Below are 23722 nucleotides of genomic sequence, written 5' to 3'. Positions count from 1 at the left end.
TTTGTATAATATCATTGAGTATATATCACACATTTCATGTCCTCATTTGATAAGGAAAGTGGGTATGAAGCCAAACGTGGTGGTGCCCACTTGTAACCTTAGCTACTCAGGGGGCAGAAGCAGAAGGACTCTGAGTTTAAGGCTTGCCCAGATAATTTGGTAAGACTGTGTCTCAAAATAAAAATGAAGAGGATGTAGCTCAGTGATAGAGTGCTTTGCCTAGCATGTACAAAAGGCTCTAAATTTGATCTACAGTACTGCAAAAACTATTGTTAATATGATACCCAGCTCACAGAACACTGCATATTAAAGGAGTTTGTATAGAGTGCTTCCATCAGTGCTAGTGCTTCCTTGTACATAGAAAGTGCCATGCCAGTGTTAAATCTTTTAAAGATGGCCATCATTACTACTTAGTATCCTACTTATTGAATAACTGGTCGAAACAGTGATGGCATAGCTATATTTATTTTGAAATCACTTGTTTAGGTTGGCTGAAAAAATGAATGCCCATCTGTTAATTAAACGTATGAATATTTGAAAGTTTTTTTAAATGCAAAAGAAAAGTTGCAATGCCAAAAAGCTTACCCAGCTATGCACAATATACTTACCAAGTCTTTCTGTCAAATGACACCAATACTACTAAGATACAGCTAATAACGCCCAACACAGGACTAAATTTTGCTTATAACTTTATAAAGAAACATCAAGAAAGTAAAAGACATTAGCAATGGCCATTTCTGTGCAGAGGATCAGAGGGTCCTTAGGCAGCAGGGGCCACATCCCCATTACCTCTTTGACACTCCACCCTCAGTGTGTCTCTATGGCCCTGTGAGTCTGGAGTTCGACTCACTAAGAAGAATCTATGATAGTGCATGCCTTCTAGCCTTCTGGGCTCACTGAGGGCAGAAATAAAAGTGTCCTTCTAAGTAAAAAGTGTCCTGTGATTTGGAGTTCATTGTTTTAGTGACTTCTTTTTGCCTGGCTCAGAGCAGGTAGCTGTGGATTGGTTCACACCTGAGCTCAAATGCTTACTGCTACCAACCTTCAAGCTAGAGGACCATTCCTCCATAAGGCAAAGGTTCATGATGAGAAGTAAGCAAAAAGTCAGCCCTAGATTTGGAAGGAATGGGGTATTATGCCCTATTTAGAAGCTTGCTCTAAAAGGGGAGCTAAAAGGCAAGGGGAGAAATTCTTTCGCAAAGCTTAAACAACAGCAAGCCCCTCTGCGCCTCAGGACTGAGGTCAAGCCCTTTACCTTGGCAGATGATCTAGAATTTGAGAAGCGGAAGCAAGACCTTCAGAAGTCACCCAGCTATTTCATGTGTGTGTGTGTGTGTTTATGTGGCTATGGAACCTCAAAACATACTAATGGAAGAGACCCAAAGCAGGAGACAAAAGTGACCAAGGTACTGGGAAGACAGCCCCACAAGGGAGACTGAGTCCAGCTCTTTCACCCAAGAGGGAATGAGCTAGGGAAGAAGATGCTCCCAGTGGAAGGATGCTCTCTGCCATTTCCTTAGCCAATTCACTATCAAGGAGAGGGCAAAGGAAAGAAAGGGTCAAAAACAGGGGGTCCATTACCCAGGACAACAGCCTGTTGTATACCACTAACGTGGTCGGGAGGCTTGATGATTTAACGTCATAAACAGTTTAGAGAAATCTGAGCATTAGACAGCACGCCAGGGGTATTAACAACAGAACTTACAATGTTTTACCAACACTCTTATGAGCCAAAAGAGGAAAAATGCATGTAGACGAACACTCATAAGAACGGCTGTTACTGTATCATGTTTGTATGACATACCAGGCACTATTCCAAACTCACATACCTCACCGGGCCCTAACATGACCCCAAGGGAGAATACCTATTGTCTTACTAAATACAGAGAAGTTCAACTGTCCGAGGACACAGGGATAAGACTAGATCCCAGGTGATCTGACTTGCCCAGACCAGCCCTGTAACTGTATCACTATTACAGCACCTGTGATTTGGCACACTTTCTTGTAGGATCCTATTAATACATCTTTAGCCACAAAATCTTAGGGAGTACTTACATAGAGGGACTGAAAAATTACCAACCCCAGGTCAAAAAGGCTTAGAACGATGACTCTGGGGGGTTCCACTTCTATGATCTTTTTGCTGAGACCAGAAAGCAGCTTCTCTTTGAAATAAAAAGTCTTACCAGTAAGTTTAACAAAACACACTGAAAGCGAAATTCTCATTCTTATTAGAAACCATTTTAAATAAGAAGATTAATACCTGTAGACTTGTTCAAAAGTGAGGTTAATGTTTGGTTTACCAAAGATCAAGCCGGAGAGATAGAATTCCCATTGATCACTGAGCAAGTAGGGGGTGTCCAAAACCTAGAGCGAATGTGACAGAATTTTTTAAAGACAGTTTTATACTAACATACACACACAATAAAAATTAATGTTCTATTAAATACTTCTGAGATGCTTTATATCATGATATTCATTATTCATTTCAAACCTAAAAGCAGAAAATAATAAGTGCAATTAGAATAAATCAGTTGACCATTGGGTAGCATCGCTCCAAATGATGGCAATCTTTTAGAATAACTTCAATTTATGAAACATAGTAGAAAAAGCAACTGGACTATTTGATTTAGAATGACTGATAAAGTGCTTCAGATTTGGGACTTTTTTCTGATTTTAGATTATTTGCATACACATAAAGATAAGTCCTAGGAATGAGACCCAAGTCTAAACATGAATTCACCTATTTATTTTCCTATACACATAACTTGAAGGTAATGGTCTGCAAAATTTTTAATAATTTTGTACATCAAATATTTCATAGTGTAGAATTTCCCACATGTGGTGTCAAAGTCAGTGAGCAAAAAGTTTTCGATTTTGAAGGGCTGGGGATGTAGCACTTGCCTGGCATGCTGAAGGCCCTGCTTTTGATACCCAGCACTGAGAGAAAACAGGAAGTTTCAGATTTTGAAGGTTTTAGGATATCAGGCTTCCATATTAGGGATGACTGATCTAAGACAGTGGGTTTGAAATATCTCCTATTTTTTAAAAATCTGTTTAAAAATCTTTCATTTATTATTTTTATTTTTTATGTGTACGAGTATATTGCCTGAATGTATGTGAGTGCACCATGTTGTGCAATGCCGCAGAGGTCAGAAGAGGGCTTCGGATTCCCCTGGAACTGAGTTAAGGACGGTTCATTGCCACCATGTGGGTGCTGGGAATCGAACCCAGGTCCTCTGCAAGAGCAATCAGTGCTCTTAACTGCTAAGTCATCTCTCCAGCCACAAAGAATCATTTTTTAAATGATTTACCATGGCACAGAAGATAATGAAGCCCACCTTGATCATACTGTTCTTTCTTAAGAGGCTAAATGGAAATGACATGATCCACTGATACTCTCAACTTAATTTCCCTTGATAAACTAAATATCTGGAACACCATGATAATTGGTTACTTGTGTAGTCACTGACCTGATTTCATGACAGATTGGAAGTGGAATATATACACACAATATAAGAGGGAAATGGAAATATGTTTTAAAAATCAGAATCTGGGGCTGGGGAGATGGCTCAGTAGGTAAAGTGCTCGCTGTGCAAGCATGGGGGGGATCTGAGTTCAGATCCCTGGCACCCAAGTAGAAGATGACTGTGGAGGCATGTCATCTAACCTCAGGGCTAGGACAGGCAGATGCTGGGGGCTCACTGGCCAAGACAGTATTGCAATTAGTGAGCTCCAGGTTCAGTGAGAGACGAAAGAAAATAGAGAGCAATAAAAGAGGACACCTGAAATTGACCTCTGGCCTCCATACACACACGTACAGGCATACGCACATGCACACACATATGCACATACACAATCCCAACATGCATATACACACAAACCTATATCTCACATACATACAAGCGCGCACGCGCACACACACACACACACACACACACACACACACATCATAATCTAGAGAAAAGTACTAGGAAGCCAGGCATGGTCTGAACCCCTTATTAATGAAGAAAGTGAAGATGCACACTGAGTTCCTGCAGTTTCTAAGCATGGGCCTCAAGAGGGAAAGGTAAACCTGAAAGTCAATCTTAGCTCCCTTCCACCCCCAGATAGCTACCAGTGACAATGGTCTATTATGAAACAATAAATTTTATTGGCTCTTTCACTTCAAATCTAGATCTATGTGGTCATCTTTGTCACCTACAAAATCTTTAAAATGTCTGGAGCTCTCAGAAGGGTGTGGGAAGAGTCAATCATTTGAGAATCTCAGTCACCTTTAGAAATCACTGCTGGGAAGAATTTTATTCTTCTCAAATATTACATCCCACATTGATATGCAGGTCTTAATTCCTTAATGCTGAATTCACTTAAAAAGAAAAATCAAGAATACTACTATATACGCATATGTGTGCATTAGCTATTACAAATAGAATCTCAACTTGCTGAACTAAAGGCAAGGAACGTATTGGGTTTTACTGCTCCTGATGTAACCCACAAGATATGATGAGTTCCAAGTGTCTGTCTAAGTCCTCCCACAATGAGTAGAAAACAGTATTTACCTGTAATAATTTCTTGTTTGCATAAGGTTCACAGACCAATTTTTCCATATTCACACCAACAACAAAAGTAAGAACCACAAGGATCATCAGTATCCAGCAAAAGAGGAAACTGAATCCAACCCCACTGGAAAAAAACACAAACAAAACAAGTAATTCTACGAGGAATTATCCAGCACTCTCTGCTAGCACTCTCCAGTCCTAGCTTCTCATTCTACATGGTGGACCTGCAATCTTCAGTGTCTTGCAGGTTAAACAAAATGACCTTCCAGGAAAGAAGAGACGCAGTGGTCAGCAATGTCATCTTGGAGTCCCTGGCCAATACTTACAGAAGCCTTCCGATGACTCAGTACCTGGTCTACCTGTGGTCTGGCCTGATGGTCCAGAGCCTGGGCTCTGGAGTCAGTTGAGAATCAATTCTTCCTGCAAAGGATGTAGCTGGTAGAGAGAGGCTAAGCAGAAAACGTTCCTGCGATGGTTAATTCGCCAAGTTGACAGGATCTAGAATCACCTTGAAAACAAGCCTCCATCACATCACCGAGGGGTATCTATATTAGGTTAATTGAAATGGAAAGATCTGCCTTAATGGTGTGGCACCATTCCATAGACCGAGTCCTGGACTGTATAAAAAAGAGAAAGCAAACGAGCACTCTCATCCCTCGCTCCCTGCTTCCTGGCTGTGGACGCAGTGTGATTAGCCACCTCAAGCGCCTGCTGCCATGGCCGCCTTTTTTGTGACAGGAATGAGAAAAGTAACTGACACGGTACCACTGAGATTCTGAAAGGGACCAATGCAGTTCTGCCTCGACAGGAAGGCAGAGAATGGCAAGAACTGCAGCTCCAAAGGCTGGCCAGGGGCCCAGGGGATGGAGCCTGGGGGATCCCAGGTGGAAGGGCTACAAGGGCTAAAGAGCAGAGGAAACATAATCCATTTTCTTTTCTGAAGAAAAGCACTTCTGATATAATGAGAAGGATGGTTGGACAGATGGGGTATCACTGGGAGGCTGGTATGGTATGGTATGGTATGGTATGGTATGGTATGATGTTATGTTTGATGTGATGTGATGTGATGTGATGTGATGTGATGTGATCTGATGTGATGGACAGTGACCTAATGAAGCTGGGAGTGATGGAGAAGACAGTGAATGTAAGAGACAAAACAGAGAAGGCAGATGCAAGAGGATGAGAGGTAGAGGGAGGAAAGGGTCCCAAGGCAGGGAGGTGGCAGGGAACACTGATGGCTAGAGGAGAGGATAAAATGGACATTAGTCATGTTGCCAGTGAGACCCTACAGTGAAGATTCGACGGAGGAGTTCGATGTGCTCGGAGCACGTGCATGGGGTCAGAGGAGACACTAGATGTCAGCATCTTAGATATGATCCTCTAACCCCGGGCTGTCCACACTGTCCTGGAATGCAGAGGTTTCTGTTGAGGTGAAAGACGTAGGGTGACAGGGAGGAAACCACATTGGAGTGGAAGCTGCTGGGAGATGGAGAAACAGAGGAAGCCGCACAGATCATTCTGTGGAGAAGGCTGATGCCTGGAGAAGAGCGGGCAGGGAAGAACTGGTGGAGGTTCTCTGCCTTTTCTAGGAAGGGGGAAAACAGCATGGTTAAGTGTTGAGAGGAAAGGAGAAAGAAGACCCGGGCAGAGCAGTGATGACCCAGTGTATCCTTGGGATGCTGGGAAGGATGGGATTAAGGACAACTGGTAAAACAGGAGCCTCCCCTTTGCCTCTGGAAGTCCAGAAATGCGACACGTGGTTTGACAGCAGGTGTGTTTATAAGTGGGAATTTATGACAGCTTTTGTGTCCTCTGTGAAGGAGGTCAAGTCATCTGCTGAAAGTGGGAGAAGTAGGAGTGGGCGGACATCCTCCAGTTGAGGTTACTAGAGCAGAGTGGGAGGGCAAGCTGTGGAAAACCAAACGGGAGGGGAGGAAAGTCTGTCAGACTCCAGCAGGTCCACTGGGAGCATGATGACAAGTTTGTGGGGGCACGCAATCTGCCCTGCTGGCCCCTTTCCCATGGCAGTGACCAGTTGTCCAGGGGCAGACGAAGAACAACTCTTAGAGCTTTCTAGGCAGAGCTGTCCATCCAGTGACATCACTGATGATGACTCAGCAGAACAAAAAAACAATGAGAGGGAGTGGGGAGACACGGGAGGGGTTGGTGGGAGACTGGGCAGGATGGAAATAATGCAAACGCAATATTCATGCATGAAATTCTCAAAACAAAACCAAAAGGTAAACGCACATCAATAAAGACAACTCAGCTACTCTAAGTAGCATATACCTAATGTTGCCAGCCTCTATTTTCAGTGGTATGGACACAGAACCAGGGCCCATTTTTGTAAGGTTATGGAGGTAACCAGGCAAGAGCAAGTTCTCAGTGCTTAAAGCACTTACTACTGCTACTCTTATAGGGGATCTTGAGTCAGTTTCCAGCACCTACACAGTGGCTCAAAACTGTAACTGCAGTGCCAAGGGATCTGACACCTTCTTCTGGCCTCTACAGGCATTGCATACACCTGGTATACATACATACATACATACATACATACATGCAGGACTCATACGCATAGAATAAAAATAAATAAAACCTTTAGAAGATGAGTGAAGTAAAAACACACTAACGTGTATTGAAAGGGTTAAGGGAGGAGGAGGAGGAAGGAGGAAAACATGTGCTCCAAGAGTCAACAGAAGAAAACTTTCCCTGCCAGTTCAGAAAAGTAGTGTAGCCCAGCGGCAAAGCACTTGGCTAGCATGTGTGAAACTCTCCGTTTGATCCCTAGTATCAAAGAAGAAAACTAAGGAGACAAAGAAAGGGATGGAGAAAGAGAACAGGGAATGAAGACTCTGGTTCACTGCTCGTGAGGTCCCCTTATTTCTGAGGAAGTCTCACATTCTCTCTAGTCTGTTTACCATTCAGTCCTTGAGACACCCTGGCGACCGACCCTCAGAAAACAGAGTGAAAGGCCTTCTAGCTCTTTCATGGGGACCCTTTCACGCCATCAGCCTTTGCGGGACAGTGTCATTGTGTTTACAGAGCATGTGGAGATTTGGTGGCAGCAGAACTGAAATAGGCTTTCCGGTTTCCACAAGCAAGGAGATGGTCCAAAAGAAGCAGCCGCAGGTGAACAGCACTTGGAACACTGCTTCCCTTTGCACAGATCCAGTTCCTTACCAGATGTCATGAGGGAGAAATGTCTACAAGCAGAGCCAAGCATGACCCGTGCAGAGGCAGAGTTCAGCAGTAAAGAAATCATGGGCCCCTCACGTCTGTGGCCCACCTGCGATGAATGTGATGACATCCAACATGCTTAACATTTCTCCTGCCTCCATCCCAAAGGCGCCCATGAAACTTTGTCTCTTTAAAGATGCTTAATGTGCATAAAACGTCTATCTAAACCCAAGCAGCTTGTAGCTCCATCAGTTCGTTGATGGATTTCCTGTTTGTTTGTTTGTTTGTTTTAGTTGGAGCCCTTAAAAGTGTTTATACAATTTTATGAAGGGGGTAATTTTTCAAAGTAATTTGTTTCCCTTTCAAGCAGCTAAACAGATAAAATATACATGCCGCCAAAATAGGTTCAAAACAGCCAATTATCAGGACTGTGAAATTCTTAACATTGAGTTAGTTACTCTACCTGTATCTGTGCTTGTTTGAACGAAGGCACAATTTGTTGTTGCTTTTTTCTGTCCGTCACAGGTACTTGCATTTGTGTCTCTCTCTCTCTCTCGCTCTCTCTCTCTCTCTCTCTCTCCTCTCTCTCTCACACACACACACACACACACACACATACACACGCACACGCACACACACATACGCACATGCACACACACACACACACCTACCTCTCTCTTTGGATTGCATCCAGAGCCTTGCACATGCTAGGCAGGTGATCTACCACTAAGCCACTTTCCTGGCTTTGGAGTATGTCTTAAATGTACATGTGTGAGCAAATAGGCTTTTCATGGGGAGCTCACTTCTCAGGTCCTGGCAGACTCCAGGTCATTTATTTTAACTATTTTAGATATATGACTACATTAATGTTAATAAAGGTGTATGATGCTGGAACTTAAGTGTTTGGGGGAAGGACTTCGACACACAGATCATAAGAAGTCTAGCTACTACGGTGACTCCATGTCTGAATGAGCTGACTAACGCAAGCCAGCTGCTCTCGTCTTCCTCCTCATTCTAGTGATATGGCAGATAGCCAAATGCACATGCTGTTTTGGTTCTCCATTTTCCAAAGGACATGTTTCAAATTTTACCTCCCCTTGAGCCCGATTACATATCCCACCACTATTTTCAATGAGCTTACCAGAAAAAACAATGCCTGCTTGGAGCCAACCTGGCTTCCACTTGAAAGCACTTAGAGCCATTTCACCTGCGCCACAGTTGGCATTTTCAGGGCCACCCTTCTGCACACTGCCCTTGGCCACTAGGCTTTGTCACAGTATGCTGGAGTAAAGGTTCTCCAAATGTATGATTGTTAAGTACTAATGGCTTCACAGCTCGAATCTGCCACAGGCTCCCTGATGCCTGATACCGACACCTGCTCTTGTGCCTAGTTTAGGCTGTTGGTCTAAACCCCCAGGGTGCTGCTTTAAATCAAGTTCCTGGAGTCTCAAGCTAGCAGTACTGCTCACAGTAGAGAGCAGTGTCTGACACACGGTAGGTTCCCCTTCTGGTGAGTGAATGAATGAACAATTAAGATAAAGAAGGAACAAATGGCATCAAGAAACTTGGAGATGATGTTCTTGATATCTATCTTAAAAAGGAGTCCATCATATATAAACAACGTGCACTCCTAAACCAGTCTATCAAAATGCAATTGATTCAGATCTGTCTCTTGTTTTTTGTGCTTGATTCAAAAGTAGCCAAACCAAGGAAGGCAGCATCACTCCAAGACATCTACTCTGCTGAAATTCAGAGTGTGAGACCAAGATGCTCCAGGCTCCACAACACCTCCCTCAGCACCACACCGGCACACCTCCCCAGGTTTCCACCCCATGTGATGAAGAAGAGTGAACACTCACGCCATGAGGAAGATGCCTCCAGTGTTGGACACACAACCTCTTCCAGTTGGGGTGGCACGCTTGTCATAGCCAAACACGCCACAGAGCAAGCCCAGGTAGAAAAAAATGACGATGAGGGTCAGTAGGAAACAGGCAATCAAACCGCCCAGCCACCTGGGAAAGAAAGCACAGTGTTACCGTTACCATATGTCAGTCACATTGGTGATGGCTTCACAGGCCGAGTGCGAACTAAGGCTTGAGTAGTCGGGCCCTTCCAACACCCTTCCAACATCAAAGGATGAGACTGTGTGACAAGATCCCTTCCCAGCCCTAATTCCTAGCCCAGTTAGCCAAGATGCTTTCCCCTTGACTTTGAAGTGTCCTCTCCCAATGGTGGTGAGGAGTACCCTATGGGCCTCATAGTGGGCCTTCCTAAACTTCCCCAAGACCTTGATCAAAACACACCCAAGACTTTTAAGTCGTTTCAAGGTTCCCCATGCTGGAAGATATGGATGGAGCATGGTTAAACTGCAGACAAACAGCGAGCTCTTTTTCTTGGCCTTTCTCGAAAATCTTTGGGGCTGTAGGAATGTTCTGTGCGTCTCGTTCCTGAAGCAGAAACACTCTATGTGGCAGATGCACGAGACAGTTCGAATTTTATGGGCATCCTAAATCAAATGCCTGCAGAATGCAAATCTCAATTTCGTAATGGTTTTCTGGGACACATTTTAGGATAATGGATCCTCCATTAGTTCCTGCTGGCATTCCCGTAAAGTACACCAAACTTCCCAGCAGCCGAGGAACTTTCAAGGGTAGGAATGCTTCCCAACATTTAAGACACTAAAAAACAGAACGACTTGCTCCTGCTTGGGGCCTTCTGATAAAAGTTGTCACTGAAGCTTTTCACTCAATTAAAAGCAACTTTGGTAATTATTGTAATAGAAGGCATTCTGTGGGAGCTTTGATCCAAATATCAGGAATACAAAAATTAAATAAGCCATGGAGCCTGACCTCAGAAAGCTTTCAGAGTTAATGAATCAGATGGTTAGCTGCATTTCTTTTTAAAACAAGCTTGTAGCCCCAGGCAGAGGTGGAGGGAGGGAGAATGACTGGAAGACAGGCAGACAGGCAGACAGATAATTGTACTATTTTGTCCTATTTGAGAAACTCTGGCCCTAATGGGTTCGTGAGATTGTTAACTATGTCTGTCCCAAAGTCTGCTGGGGTGGCCAAGCCCCACAAGAAAGCATGCTATGCACGCCTGGAAACTTGTGGATTGTAGGGTAATGATCGACAGCATTGCCAGATGGGGTGGCCTTAAGTGAGTCACTTCCCCTCCATGAGCCCCAAAGTCCTTGTCTATAAGCCAGAGTTATGCAGGCAACATGACCCAATGGGTATTTGCAGAGCACTAAATGAGATGTCATGCACAGATTTCTTAGTGAACAAATTGAAACTCTTCCTCAAACACTTTCTCTTATAGCCCAACAAGAATGAATCTCTAGGCTCTCCCTGAGGTCTAGACTCAGCAGGTCCTGAGGCTGAGTCCTTCAGAGAGGAAATATACCTCTTACACGTCATGGAGCCACCCAAGTCCTTCCCTCCCCTGCTCAGTCTTAAATGACTGTTGTCAACCCCCAGGGCCAAGCCCCACCACCTGTGTTTTTTAAGTCCTAGCTCAGAGGTCACCTTAGTGATCTCAAGGCATAGCTAAAAAAAAAAACAGGTTCCTTCAGTAAATTCCAACCTCTGTGTATTTATTTTACATGAGAACATTTTTTTCATTTTAAGAAAAATTTATTTTTAAAAAATTTTATGGGTATGAGTATATTGCCTGCATATGTGAATGCACTGGTATCGTGCAATGCCCACTGAGGTCAGAAGAGGACATCAGATTCCCCTGGAAGTGGAGTCACAGACTATTGTTAGTCACCATGTGGGTGCTGGGAATTGAACCCAGGTCCTCTACAACAGGACCAGTGCTCCCGAGAATATTTTTTCAAATACGTTTCTTAATAACTTTTAAGCTTCCAAATCCCATGACATACCTGGCTACTAATTATAGCAAAGCTCTGAGAAGCTACGAACAACATCAACAACATTCTAAAGCGTTGAGTATTCCGCTGGAGAGTTTGCAGCGCCCAACTTTTGCTTTTAAATAAGGAGTGCTTTATGAATATGCACGTCCCCGTCACTCAGCAGCCAGGGTAACCACCTTGGTATCATTCCACCTTTATTCCATGTGCTGCCTCAGTGAGCATTTCAGTTTCGTGTGTGCATGTGCTTGTATGCAGGTGTATACACACGGGTGCACATGCTCCTGGAGGGCAGAGGTGGATGGCAGGTGTCTTTCTCAATCACTCTCTATTTTTTGAATAATCAGAATCTCTCATTGAATCCAGAGCTTAATTGCCTAGACTGGTTGGTCAGTGAGCTCCAGGGATCCATCTGTTCCCAGGGGCCCCCGCCCAAGAGCTAGGGTTATCAATGTGTATGTACTGCAGTGTCTGCCTAGACCTTTTTTTTTTTTTTCCAAAGATGTGGGTGCTAGGGATCCAAACTTAGGTTTTCATGGCAAGCACTTTACTGACTGGTCCAAGTCTCCAAGGCCCCTTCAGCTTTTGAAAATATTTAGTATTTTCATTTTATGTGTATGAGGTATTGCCTGTATGAAAGTGCACCCAGGCATGCAATGCCCAAGGAAGTCAGAAGGCATTGCATCCCCTGGAACTGGAGTTAAGGACAGCTGTTAGCCACCACGTGGGTGCTGGGAACCAAACCCTGGTCCTCTGCAAGAGCAACAGTGCTCTTAACTGCTGAGTCATCTATCCAGCATCCCCTTCAACTTTAAAAACAAAATTTATTATTTTATTTTATGTGTATGAGTGTAATGCATATATATATATATATATAAACATATGCACCCATGTCACATAATGTCCACAGAGGGCATCTGGAACTGGAGTTACAGATGGTTGTTAGCTGCCACATGGGTGCTGGGAACCAAACCCAGGTCCTCTGTAGGAGCAGCCAGTGCTCTTAACAGCTGAGCCATCTCCCCAGCACCCCCTTCAACTTTTTTAAAAGAACAAGAGCTAGATGCTGTCCACACCAGTTCAGAGCCTCTTAGTTTCATTTGTTTTTAGAAGGTTATCCTGGAAGGTTATCCAGATTGCTTTACCATTACGGAGCAAGCGTCACACTCCTCATTACCAGTTCTGAGGAGGCACTCACCAGTATGAGTCATATTCCTCTAGCCTGGGCATTTCCTCATAGAAGAGTCTGTTGCTGTTATTAAGTTGACCAGAGAGTTCCAGCAGCGTTTCTTCAATAGGAATATTCTGGCTAATATTGTGGATATCTGAGCTGATGGAATTCAAGACCTCTTTGACATCTGAAAACAAAGGGACCTCAGTTACTCAGTTTCAAAACCAGAGACCTTGTTTTGAGCCACTGAGGTTTTCCCATGTTGTATGTGGGTTTTAATAAGGGAAGATTATACACCAAGCATGAAGAGAGCCAAGACCACCTAGAAGAACAACCAAACAAAACAGGAAATGCAGGTGTGGACTCTTAGCAAAGTCAAGCCAGTTTTTCTCTTCTAACACCTTACAAGAAGAAAAGGAGGCGTGGGGAAGGCCGGGTGACTAAATGAAGGGTGTGCCTACATGTGCCAAGCACTTCTTGGCACGACATGTGCCAAGTAGATAGTAATGTTTCCTCACTCAGGTTAGTCCCCATTTAAGTGTGACCTTGAGGCTCACAGAGCTTGTTACTCATCCACAGTCTCTTAAGGAAAGCACTGCTGCTGTTGTTAGAAAGTCCTATTTTATGGCTTCAGAATAAATGAATAATTCTACCACTGAAGAAATGCCATTCCAAGGGAGGCAAGCTGTAATTCCCATACTTGGGAGGCAGAATCGGGCATATTGAGGTAAATTTAAGGCCAGCCTGGTTCACATAGGGAGAGAAATCAGAGGAGAAGGGAGAGAGAGGGAAGAGGTCAGGAAGGAAGGGGAGGGGAGGGCAGGGAAGAGGAAAAGAGGGAACAGAGAGGACAGGAGGAGGGAGGGAAGGGAAAGAAGGGGAAAGACAGGGCCAGAAAAGTAGAAAAATACAAATAAATGGTATTCATGGACATAGCAATTCTCCGGTATCATTTTTTGAACAAGTGACCTCAGGTGATATATTCATTAAACTTTTATTTGGGACTTATTGAAGAGACCCATTGGTGTCTCCTACATGTAAAGAACAAAGTAATGCCTCTGACCAAACATCTACTCAGATTTGGGAGCTTTCAGAGGAAATAAGTTCAAGGGGACACCAGTTTTTCTAGGCTATATTTGTCCATTCCAACAGATCTTGGATGGGAGCTACCTGGGTACACTGTGTCACCTGAACCAGCACACCCACAAGTTCTGAGGTTGGCTCCCAGCACAGACATACCAAGAACATAGCCATCAAGTAAGTCTACTGATCATGACTGGGAGAGAAATCACTTAGCAACACCAGACAAGATAAGCAGTTCTAAAAATAAGATCCCAGGGCCCTGATGAATGTTCAGTAAGCAGTCCATAATATGATCATATATAAAAATGGTGGGAACTTTTCCAAAAGTGTGCTTTTCACATATATTTGAAATCTGGAAACCCAAAACAGCTGAGCACCCCATGTCTGGAAACAGTTCATAAGGAGACCTGTGGTGGCTTGTTGCGTCTCCAAAGGGCTCTTGGGCCAAAGTCCCTACAGGTTTTTTAACTGCAGGACTCCATGGGCCATTTTTAACTGTGAGATTTTGAGAAATGTAATATGAAGACCTGTGTCTGCTATGAGCGGCTCCTTGGGGACCCGTCAACCCTTGGCCTGCCTTGGCTTCACATAAATTATAGAACAAAGCCAGCTTCCCAGCCTTGTCCTTCAGCAGCTGCACAGGTGGCTAACGCTGTTTCTCAGCAAATGCCTCCTTCAAGCCTCAGTTTGCACCATGTCTTACCCAAGAAGCCCCTGACCACGCTCTCCCCATCATGACTGACTACCTTGCACATGATCAATGGCACCTCTGTGCACAATTGGTTGAAGGACAGTCGGGTGTCATGCCTAACACCTTTCACATCCCCAACACCTGGAAGAGCCTGGCACAAAGTACGTACTTCAAATATTCAGACTAGGACTGAGGGCTCAAAGTGTGGGAGCCAAGGACATAAAAATAAACCCTTATGTTCAGCTGATAGAACGACACTTGCCCAGCCCTAGGAAAATGCTGCTCGCGCTTCAGCAATGACACCAGATACACGGGGCTTCGCTCATGCAGGCAGCACACTTACAAGGCAGGACTGCGCATATGGGAAGAAGAGGTCCAGAGAGGGGGAAACAAGAGATTAAATACACATATTAGTAAGCAGGCAGCTCTTAGACATCCAGCATGCAGTAGCTTTCAGATGTTACCTAAGGAAAGCATGAACCTTGTCTTAGTATCTACGGAGTAGAATCTTCTAGGAAACAAAAAGGACATCTAAAGCACTGTGCGATAGGATGAAATATTCCTTACCCAAACTCTAATGGCATTGAAAGAAAGCCATTAAAAAGTAAACTGAATACTGCTAATATAACATCTTTCTTAAAACCACTTGGCAAATAGATAAAAGAAGCTCTGAGAAGATGATTTTAAGAGAGAGAGAGGGAGAGAGAGAGAGAGAGAGAGAGAGAGAGAGATGAGAGAGAGAGAGAGAGAGAGAGAGAGAGAGAGAGAGAGATGATCTTACACAGCTTCATGCAAATAAACCCAAGTTTATTCCCATCCTGGCACAAAGAGCTGCTTACATGACATTCTGTCTGTACATTCACCCCACAACACAGTAACCTGAACACAGCATAGTTGAGCTATTTTAAACCTTAGGATTCCCTCAGCATAGATTCTGTTCTTCCAAAACTCTAGGCAGTCTTAGAAGCCCCAAAGGCCATCACATCAACCCCATGGACAGAAGGAAAATGCTTCCCCCAAAGACAAAACTAATCCTTACACACAGTATTTCCTAAAAATAAGTGAATAAAAAGATTTTAATTTGGCCTGGCGTGGTGGCACATGCCTTTAGTCCCAGCACTTGGGAGGCAAAGGCTGGCGGATCTCTGTGAGTTCAAGGCCAGCCTGGTCTACATAGTGAGTTCCAGGACAACTGGGCTACAGGAAGACCCTGTCTCAAAAAAAAAAAAAAAAAAAAAAAAAAAAAAAAAAAGGTTTTAATTTATTTATAGTTTATTTAGGAAGTTTAGTAATCTATGGAGTTTTTCTGCCCAGGGAAAATAACTGCAACATGACCCTCTAAACATCAGTTATTGTAAGGTCTGGAAGAGCCCAGGACAAGGAGTCACGCCACTGTCACATTCACCACAGTGTCCGTGGGCCAGCAGCAGGAAGGCACCACATTAAATAAGAGGTTTTGCTGGGTTTTCCTCCCACCTAAACTACATCACTGACTGCAGATGGCATAATTAGAAACTTCTGAGACTCATTTCATCCTCAAGATTTTAGTGAGAGACTATTTCTTAAAACCAGAAAAGAAAAATATAATCTATACCAATCTCTTCCTTTATCCTCACCAAGCACAGACTTCTTAACAAAGACAGACAGAACTGAACTATGACTCTCACCTGTGACGACAATCATGCTTTGGTTTCGTACCACATCAGGTATTTCATCGATCAATGCACACCTCTAAAAAATATTTCAAAATAAATTGACAATCAGTTGGTCTATAGTCAATTTTTTTCAGTTTTGTATCAAATAGAAGTAAAACTAAAACATAAATTTTATCATAAGGCTGCAATTACCTTAATACAATCATCAGGAACCTAAAACATTCCCCATTAGAAAGCCCCGTTCCTTTTTTATGGTAGGAGTTGAACCCAGGGCCTTGCACATGTCTTCTACCACATCAGGCATTTCATTGAAATAAATGCTTTGTCACTGAACTTTCCCCACGCTGAGAGCATGTTCTTTTAACTGAAAAATCAGAGCTCATGGAGAGTGACTGAGGCAAGAGCAGTTGGAACAAAACCAAAGAAAGATAAAGACATGTTTTCACCAAGGAAGTAAGAACTACAGGTCACTGGAACGGTGAAGATGCTGAGCAAAGACATTCAAAGGGAAAATATATAATAAAATTAGTGATTTTTTTAAAAAAGCATCTCTGATAGGGTAGTGCCATCATCAAAAAACGAAAAGAAAAAAAAAAACATTATCTCACATAGCACCTAGGAATTGGTACAGATAAACACAATCGATTGATACCAGTGGCTCTCATGCAAGGGGACTTCAGTGGAGAGGCGGTCATTGAAGACATATCTATCATCACAGCTTTGGAGTGCCACTGTGAGCAGGAGAGCTCCCCAACAAAAAAGGGCTGTCTAGCCCAAAGTGCCAGGAGAGCTGAGCTTAATGAACCCTGACCTGCAGGACAATCCATGCACAGACACAAAGAGAACATCTTAAAACAGACTCTTACCTGCCAAGGCAATTATGAAATACAAGGTTGCATAGCACAGAAGGAAAAAATGTTCCTAAGCACAGCTGATAGCATCTACAAATGGTAGTGAAGCCAAAACACAGCTCCAAACAATCATGTCCTGCTACGTGGTCTGGGAGCCAAATCATGAGGAGAAAAAGTCCTTCTAAATGCCCAGCCTGTCCTCTTCAGGGACTTGGTTTCTGTTTCACGGTTAATGTGGCCAGTCATCTGCTGGGAACTCTGTAGAGTTTACAGACTTCATAAGACACACAGTGCTGCCAAAATTCCATTTAAGCAGAGCTGTGTCAAATTCTATCTGAGAGCCCTCAAATTCCATTTCCTCAAAGGTGACAAAGCTATATAGTTCATGCTGGATTTCTATAAGTTTGACTCTTCCATGGTTAGACACATTTGGACTTACAGATGTCACCCATAGGAGGGGATTTCTGGCTGGAGGGAGCCTATGGTTAGACTGGTACACTCCATCATTAAACAAGAGATACCAATGTTCCAAGGCCAAGAATGTTGAATGACTTAAGAAGATATTTTGTCAGTCAATATAAACCACTACTAAACAGACATTGAGAATTCTTACAGTCGTGCTTAAAGACACAGAGTAAAGAATAAAATTATTCTCTCCTTTTCCTATAGGCCCAGGGCATTCTGAGTGTTTCTAGAATGAGATATTTAGTGTGTACTCAGTATCTATGGACTGAAAAAACTCCTGGGGAAGTTGTGGTGTTCTTGGCCAACACTATCCCTGCTTTTTAGGGGGGTTTACAGTCCAGTGGGAGGACAGAAGTGCTAAAGGGAGTTATATGCATAACTATAGTGAGGACATGGCTTAGAAGATATTTGCAATTTTGTAATAATGTATTCAAATGTTGACTTAGTCAAAGGAAAGGCCTTGTTAAGAAGATAATATGGGACTAGAGAGAGATGGCTTAGCATTAAGAGCACTGGGGGGCGGCTCTTGCAAAGGACCTGGGTTTGGTTCCCAGAACCCATATGGTGGTTAACAACTGTCCTTAACTCCAGTTTTAGGGAATCTAAAGTCCTCTTCTGGCTTCCAGGGACATAGCACAACATGGGAGCATTTACATGCATGTAGGCAATATTCTCATACACATAAAATAAAAAAATATTAAAATATTTTTTTAAAAGAAGATGATATAGGGGTTGGAGAGATGGCTTAGTGATTAAGAGCACTAGCTGCTCTTACAAAGGACCTGGGTTTGGTTCCCAGCACCCTCGTGGTGGCTCATAACTGTCCATAACGCCAGATCCAGGGGATCTGATGCTCTCTTCTGACCCCCATGTGCATTGCAGGACAAGGGCACATTTTCATACATATAGGCAATATACTTATACACATAAAATAAAAAAATTTTTAAAAAGGAGGTGATATATAAAGCTCAGTGGTACAGTGTGGACTTAGCATGTGCAAAGCCCTGAGTTACATTCCACACACACACACAAAAAAGAATAAAATAAAATGTTAACAAAGTGATATATGAAGGTTAAAATTTAAGTCACTAGACAAAGGAGAGGGAGAAAAGAGAATGCCAGGTTGAGGACCCAGTACGTGCAGAGGCATGGAGTTAGGAAGGAACAAAACTCAAATCAGCACGGCACGAGGCAGTACACTTATCAAAAATAATGTGAACTGTGCACTGCACCCACTGCTGAGGCCAGGAAAGCAGAGGCCATACCCATCATGCACTTTCTTTATGTCCTATGTTCTTGCGTACCAGATTATCCTTGGTATAAAATAAGCTACTATTGGGGATGGAGAGATGGCTTAGCAGTTAAGAGCACTGGCTGCTCTGGCAGAGGACCCAGGTTCAGTTCCCAGCACCCTCATGGCAGCAAACAAACATCCTTAATTCCAGCTCCAGGGGATCTTGCGCCCCTTCTGGCCTTCATGGGTATTGCACAAATATGGTGTACATACAGACATGAAGGCAAAACACTCATACTCATTAAAAAAAAAAAAAATCGAATTATTACAGTTGTTCCAAAAACCATACCTGTTTTATGAGGGCTTCCAAATCAGTTCTAAGGATATCAGTAACAGTGTTGAGTTCTCTATCCACAGAAGGGAGCTGAAAATTTATAAAACAAAATATTAGGCTAAGATAGCTACCCCCAAAATTAGCCTTCACAAAAAGGGAGTTATCTTATACCAAGTCCCAGAGTGTGCTATTTACTGTATGGTTCGACCTCACTTTCCTTTGGGCAATAGAATATGGTTTGGGGAAAACTGTTCTGAATGGCACCGACAAGCTCTAGTTTTCAAATGTTTGCAGGTCTGCTGAAGTCAGCTAAAAATGAGGCAAAGAAATTCAACACAGATACTATAATTACGGCTTCCCAATTGCAAGTGCAGAATATTGTTGAATAAAGTTGTGAGGAACCTTTTAAAAAATCACGTTTAAAAGTAATACAGGGGCAGGGCTAGAGAGATGGCTCAGTGGTTAAGAGCACTTACTGCTCTTCCAGAGGACCCGAGTTCAGTTCCCAACATTCATTTTGGGCTACTCACAACTGGCTATAACTCCAGTTCCAGGGGACCCAAACCTTCATCTGTCCTCTTCAGGGAACCCCACACATGGCATACACTAGCATGGATATACATGCTTACACTTAATAAGATCTTTCGAAATAAAATTTAAAAAATTACTACAGAGGCCAAGATTGTGGCTCAGTATGGGGAAACACATATACTCTGGGTCAGATCTTCAACACCAAACTAAATAAGTAAATAAACAAATACTAAATTTAAATAATGCAGCTAGTGGTTACCCAGTGGAAATTCTGGTTTCCATGTCCATAATTATACACAGGTTTGAAGTATGTGCTAGCTCTTAAGAGACCATTGCCCTGTGCTTTGCATCAAGACACCAAGGGAAGACTCAATATGACTTCTGAGGAGAATGTGGAGAACTTAAGTTTACGCATCAGAGGACACCAGACAAACCTAACTGAAGGCTACTCTACAAAATAAATAGCCTGCTTGAAAATGTCAATGTCACAAAAGAAAAAGACCAAGAAACAGCACCAGATTTAAGGGACAGAAAAAGATGCTAGTGACAAGGCAAGACCTTGGGCCACAAGACAAGATGGTTGTATAGGACATGCTCAGAAGAATTGATGGCTTTCAATAGAACCTGTGGAGTAGATGGAGGTACTGGGTCTTTGTTCTGGGTCCTAATTTTGATGCATGTAGGATGCTTATGCAAAGCTGAGAAATATATTAAACTATTTAGGTATAAAGGAACAAGTCAGGGCTAGAGAGATGGCTCAGCAGTTATGAGAACTGGCTGCTCTTTTAAAGGACCCAGGTTCAATTCCCAGCACCCATATGGCAGCTAACAACCACCCTAACTCCAGTTCCAGAGGATATGATGCCCTCTTATGGCCTTCATGGGCATTGCATGACATGGGTACACTTAGATACATGCAAGCAATATACTCAAACACATTTTTTAAAAAAGTAAAAATAAAAAAGGAGTAAGCCCCCAACTATCCCAAACCTACCTGTCAAGAGAACTCCATACATTTATATAGTGATGTAAATAAGTAGGTAAGTGGGGTAAAATGTTCACCTTCGTGTCCTAGTTAGCTTTAATTGTCAACTTAACACAACTTAGAGTCATCTGAGAGAGAAATGTCCGGATCAGCTTGACCTGCTGCTATGTCTGAGGGAGACTGTCTTGATTGCTAATTGGTGTGGGAGGGCCCCGCCCACTGAGGATGGCACCACCCTGGGCAGGGGTTCTAGACAAGACAAGAAAGCTGGTAAGTCTGATCCTGCCACCAGGCAGCCAGCAGCATCCTCAGCAGCTTCTGTGTCCAGTTTCTGCTTGAGCTCCTGCCCTGACTTCCTCCAATGATGGACTGTAACCTGCAAGGGTAAGCCAAATAAATCCTTTCCTCTCCTAAGTTGCTTTTGGTCTGAGTGTTTTATCATAGCCACAGAAAGGAAACCAGAACACTTGGAGAATGTGAAGTCTTTGAAATTGAACTGATTCATAAAATATGAACATTAGTCAGATGTGGTAGCTCATGCCTTTAATCCCAGCACTCGGGAGGCAGAAACAGGCTGATCTCTGTGAGTTCAAGGCCAGCCTGGTCTTCATAGTGAATTCTAGGCCAGCTGGGGCTACAGGGAGACCCTAACTCAAAAAGACCAAAAAAAGAAAATATGAAAATAAGAAAAAGTATATAATAAAATATTGTTTTATATAGGGGCCAGGTGTAGTGGTACATGCCTTTAATTCAAGCACTTGGGAGGTAAAGGCAGGTGGATTTCTGGGAGATCAAGGCTAGCCTTATCTATATAGTAATTTCCAAGACAGCTGGGGCTACAAAGAGACCCTGTCTCCAAAAAAAAATTTTAATGTAAGACATGAGTGGTTATGTACAAATAAATTAACAAATTAACAAATTAAACATAATATAAATGAACATTTTTCTACATCATTGCCTACTATTCAGCCCAAGTGGTTAATATACCTAGTTTTAAAATATACTTTGATTTCAAATTCTACCAGAATGTATTCTGTTTCTCTTTTTTTTCAAGCTGAATTCACCCTGATGTGTCTTCTAACAGCAAAGAATTCACCAAAAGGGATTGGGCTCCCTGACAGGTTTCCAATCCCAAATCCTCAGCCCTAAACACATATACACACAAACACCACCAAATGGGCTCAGTGGGTTGTGTGCATTTGAAAAATCATGCATTTGAGAGCGAGTCAGGGCAGGGCATGGGAGGACTGGGGGTGGTGAAAATGATGTCAATTCAGTACTCAAGTATGAAGTTCTCAAAACATTTAAAATAAAAAAGGGAGTCCCCTTTCACATCTTGGCTCTGCTGCATCCATCCCAACGTGGTGAACATATGTCCAGAACAGGCTGACAGGGTTCCACAGGCCACTGTTTTCCAACCCAAGCCACTGTGCACCAAGAAATGTGCACTCAACCTTAGCACTGCTGGGCCTCCCCATAGCAGCTCACCTGACTGAGGCCGGGGTTGCTCTCTAGATTGCTTAGCGATGTCCTGATGCCATCACAGACCCTGCTGGCTGGTCCTGAAGTGCAGTCACTGTTGTTGAGTGAATTCTCGATGTCATTTTTCACATTGGTCAGGCTGTTGCTAAGCTGCATGCTTCCATCCTGCAGGCTCTGTAGGCTGCTGTTCATGTTCTCCAGGGCAGCCTTGGCCTCTTTGATTGCTGTGGGAATACAGCCCAAATCAGAACAGGCACCAGAGTGTTCTAAAGAAACTGGAGATGAGCTCAGATGGGGCAATCTGACAAGATATACAAAGGCAATGAGAGTTCCTTGCCAGCTCCATGACACAGCTCAGCTCTCCTCTGTGGGGTCTCTTGTACCAAGTAGGAGCTGAGCACCAAGCCAGGAACCTCAGGGGGACACCCTGAGTAAGTGTCATTATCTGGTAAGTAAAGTTGTTTAATCCACATAAGAACTGATCACATCCATATTTTGGCTGTGAGTATTCAAAAAGCTAGAATTTACCAGCCAGAAGCAGGCAGGTGGAGACAGGGCAATGCGGAAGGTCAGTGAACGAGAGCAAGGTACAGTGACACACATGGGAGGTGATAGGAGTTAGCGAGATAGCGCAGTAAGTAAAGGCACTTGCTGCCAAGCCTGATGGCCTAAGTTCAATCCCCGGGACCTGTGTAGTAAGAGGAGAAAACTGATTCTTCCAAGTTGTCCTCTGATCTCCACATGTGCACCACAGCATTCACACACCCATACGCACATGCACACACACAATAAGTACATATACATACAAACAAAATAAATACACACAAATAAATGTAAAAACGAAAGGAAAATGCCATAATGAAACCCATTACTTTGTATACAAGCCTCAAAGAATAAAAAAATGAAAAGTTAAAAGAAAAATAGCATCCGCTCTGCTACCCTCGGCTGCACATCCCACCAGCCTGTTTCCTGGACTCTAGAGCTGAGCTCTCCATCAGGGGCCACCACTTCTTCCTGATCCTTTGCATCCAGACGGACCCAATTCCTTCTAGAGGTCCCCAGGAGCCCTCTGGGCCTGGTCCCGCCCTCACCTCCCCCTGCTTCCCTGGGCTCACGGCCCACCAGCCTCCTTCCTGGACCCCGGGGCTGAGCTCTCAGCAGAGGCCACCACTGCTTCCTGATACCTTGCATCCAGACTGACCCAGTTCCTTTTCAAGGTCCCGCCCTCACCTCCCTCTGCTTCCCTGGGCTGCACAACCCACCAGCCTCTTTCCTGGACACGGAGGCTGACCTTTCCTCTTCCTGATCCTTTGAATCCAGACCAACCCAGTTCCTCAGTGCAGTCCTCAGGAGCTCTGGGGCTGCTTCCTGCCCCCATGTCCCTTTGTATGTCTGAGTGTCACGGCCACCAGCTGCCCTATCCCAGCACCTTTCCGGGCCCTGCTCCGAGGCCAGTCCAACCTCCAAATTCCTGAGGTCAAAATCTTTCCTGGAGGGATCCAGACCTTAGGAGAAAGCCTTAGAGCATCTGATCCTCATCTGACTTGGGCCTCTGTGGGAACTCCTGAAGACAAAAGCAATCTGGCCACTCCAATATAAAATCAAAAGAGAGAACCAGAAGCTTAGAGGAACC

The 23722-nt window shown here is 43.6% G+C and overlaps 1 protein-coding gene across 4 annotated transcripts in view; it reads right to left on the bottom strand.

The window, feature by feature from the left end:
- The window catches only part of Prom1 (prominin 1), a 122263-nt gene that overhangs the window by 26454 nt on the left and 72087 nt on the right, over positions 1-23722 (bottom strand). For all 4 annotated transcript variants that reach the window (XM_029560520.1, XM_008826882.2, XM_029560519.1 and 1 more), the window contains exons 8-14: positions 22096-22313; positions 19107-19181; positions 16220-16283; positions 12806-12965; positions 9593-9745; positions 4557-4680; positions 2261-2364 (exon numbers count right to left, since the gene is read on the bottom strand). In XM_029560520.1, coding sequence (XP_029416380.1) covers positions 2261-2364; positions 4557-4680; positions 9593-9745; positions 12806-12965; positions 16220-16283; positions 19107-19181; positions 22096-22313 — 898 coding nt within the window. The remainder of the gene's footprint in view (positions 1-2260; positions 2365-4556; positions 4681-9592; positions 9746-12805; positions 12966-16219; positions 16284-19106; positions 19182-22095; positions 22314-23722) is intronic.

This window comes from Nannospalax galili, unplaced genomic scaffold (assembly GCF_000622305.1).
Source record: "Nannospalax galili isolate Female #2095 unplaced genomic scaffold, S.galili_v1.0 scaffold271, whole genome shotgun sequence".
NCBI classification, from domain to species: domain Eukaryota; kingdom Metazoa; phylum Chordata; class Mammalia; order Rodentia; family Spalacidae; genus Nannospalax; species Nannospalax galili.
The sequence above is the reverse complement of the archived record's forward strand: the minus strand, read 5'-3'. Positions and strand labels throughout refer to the sequence as shown.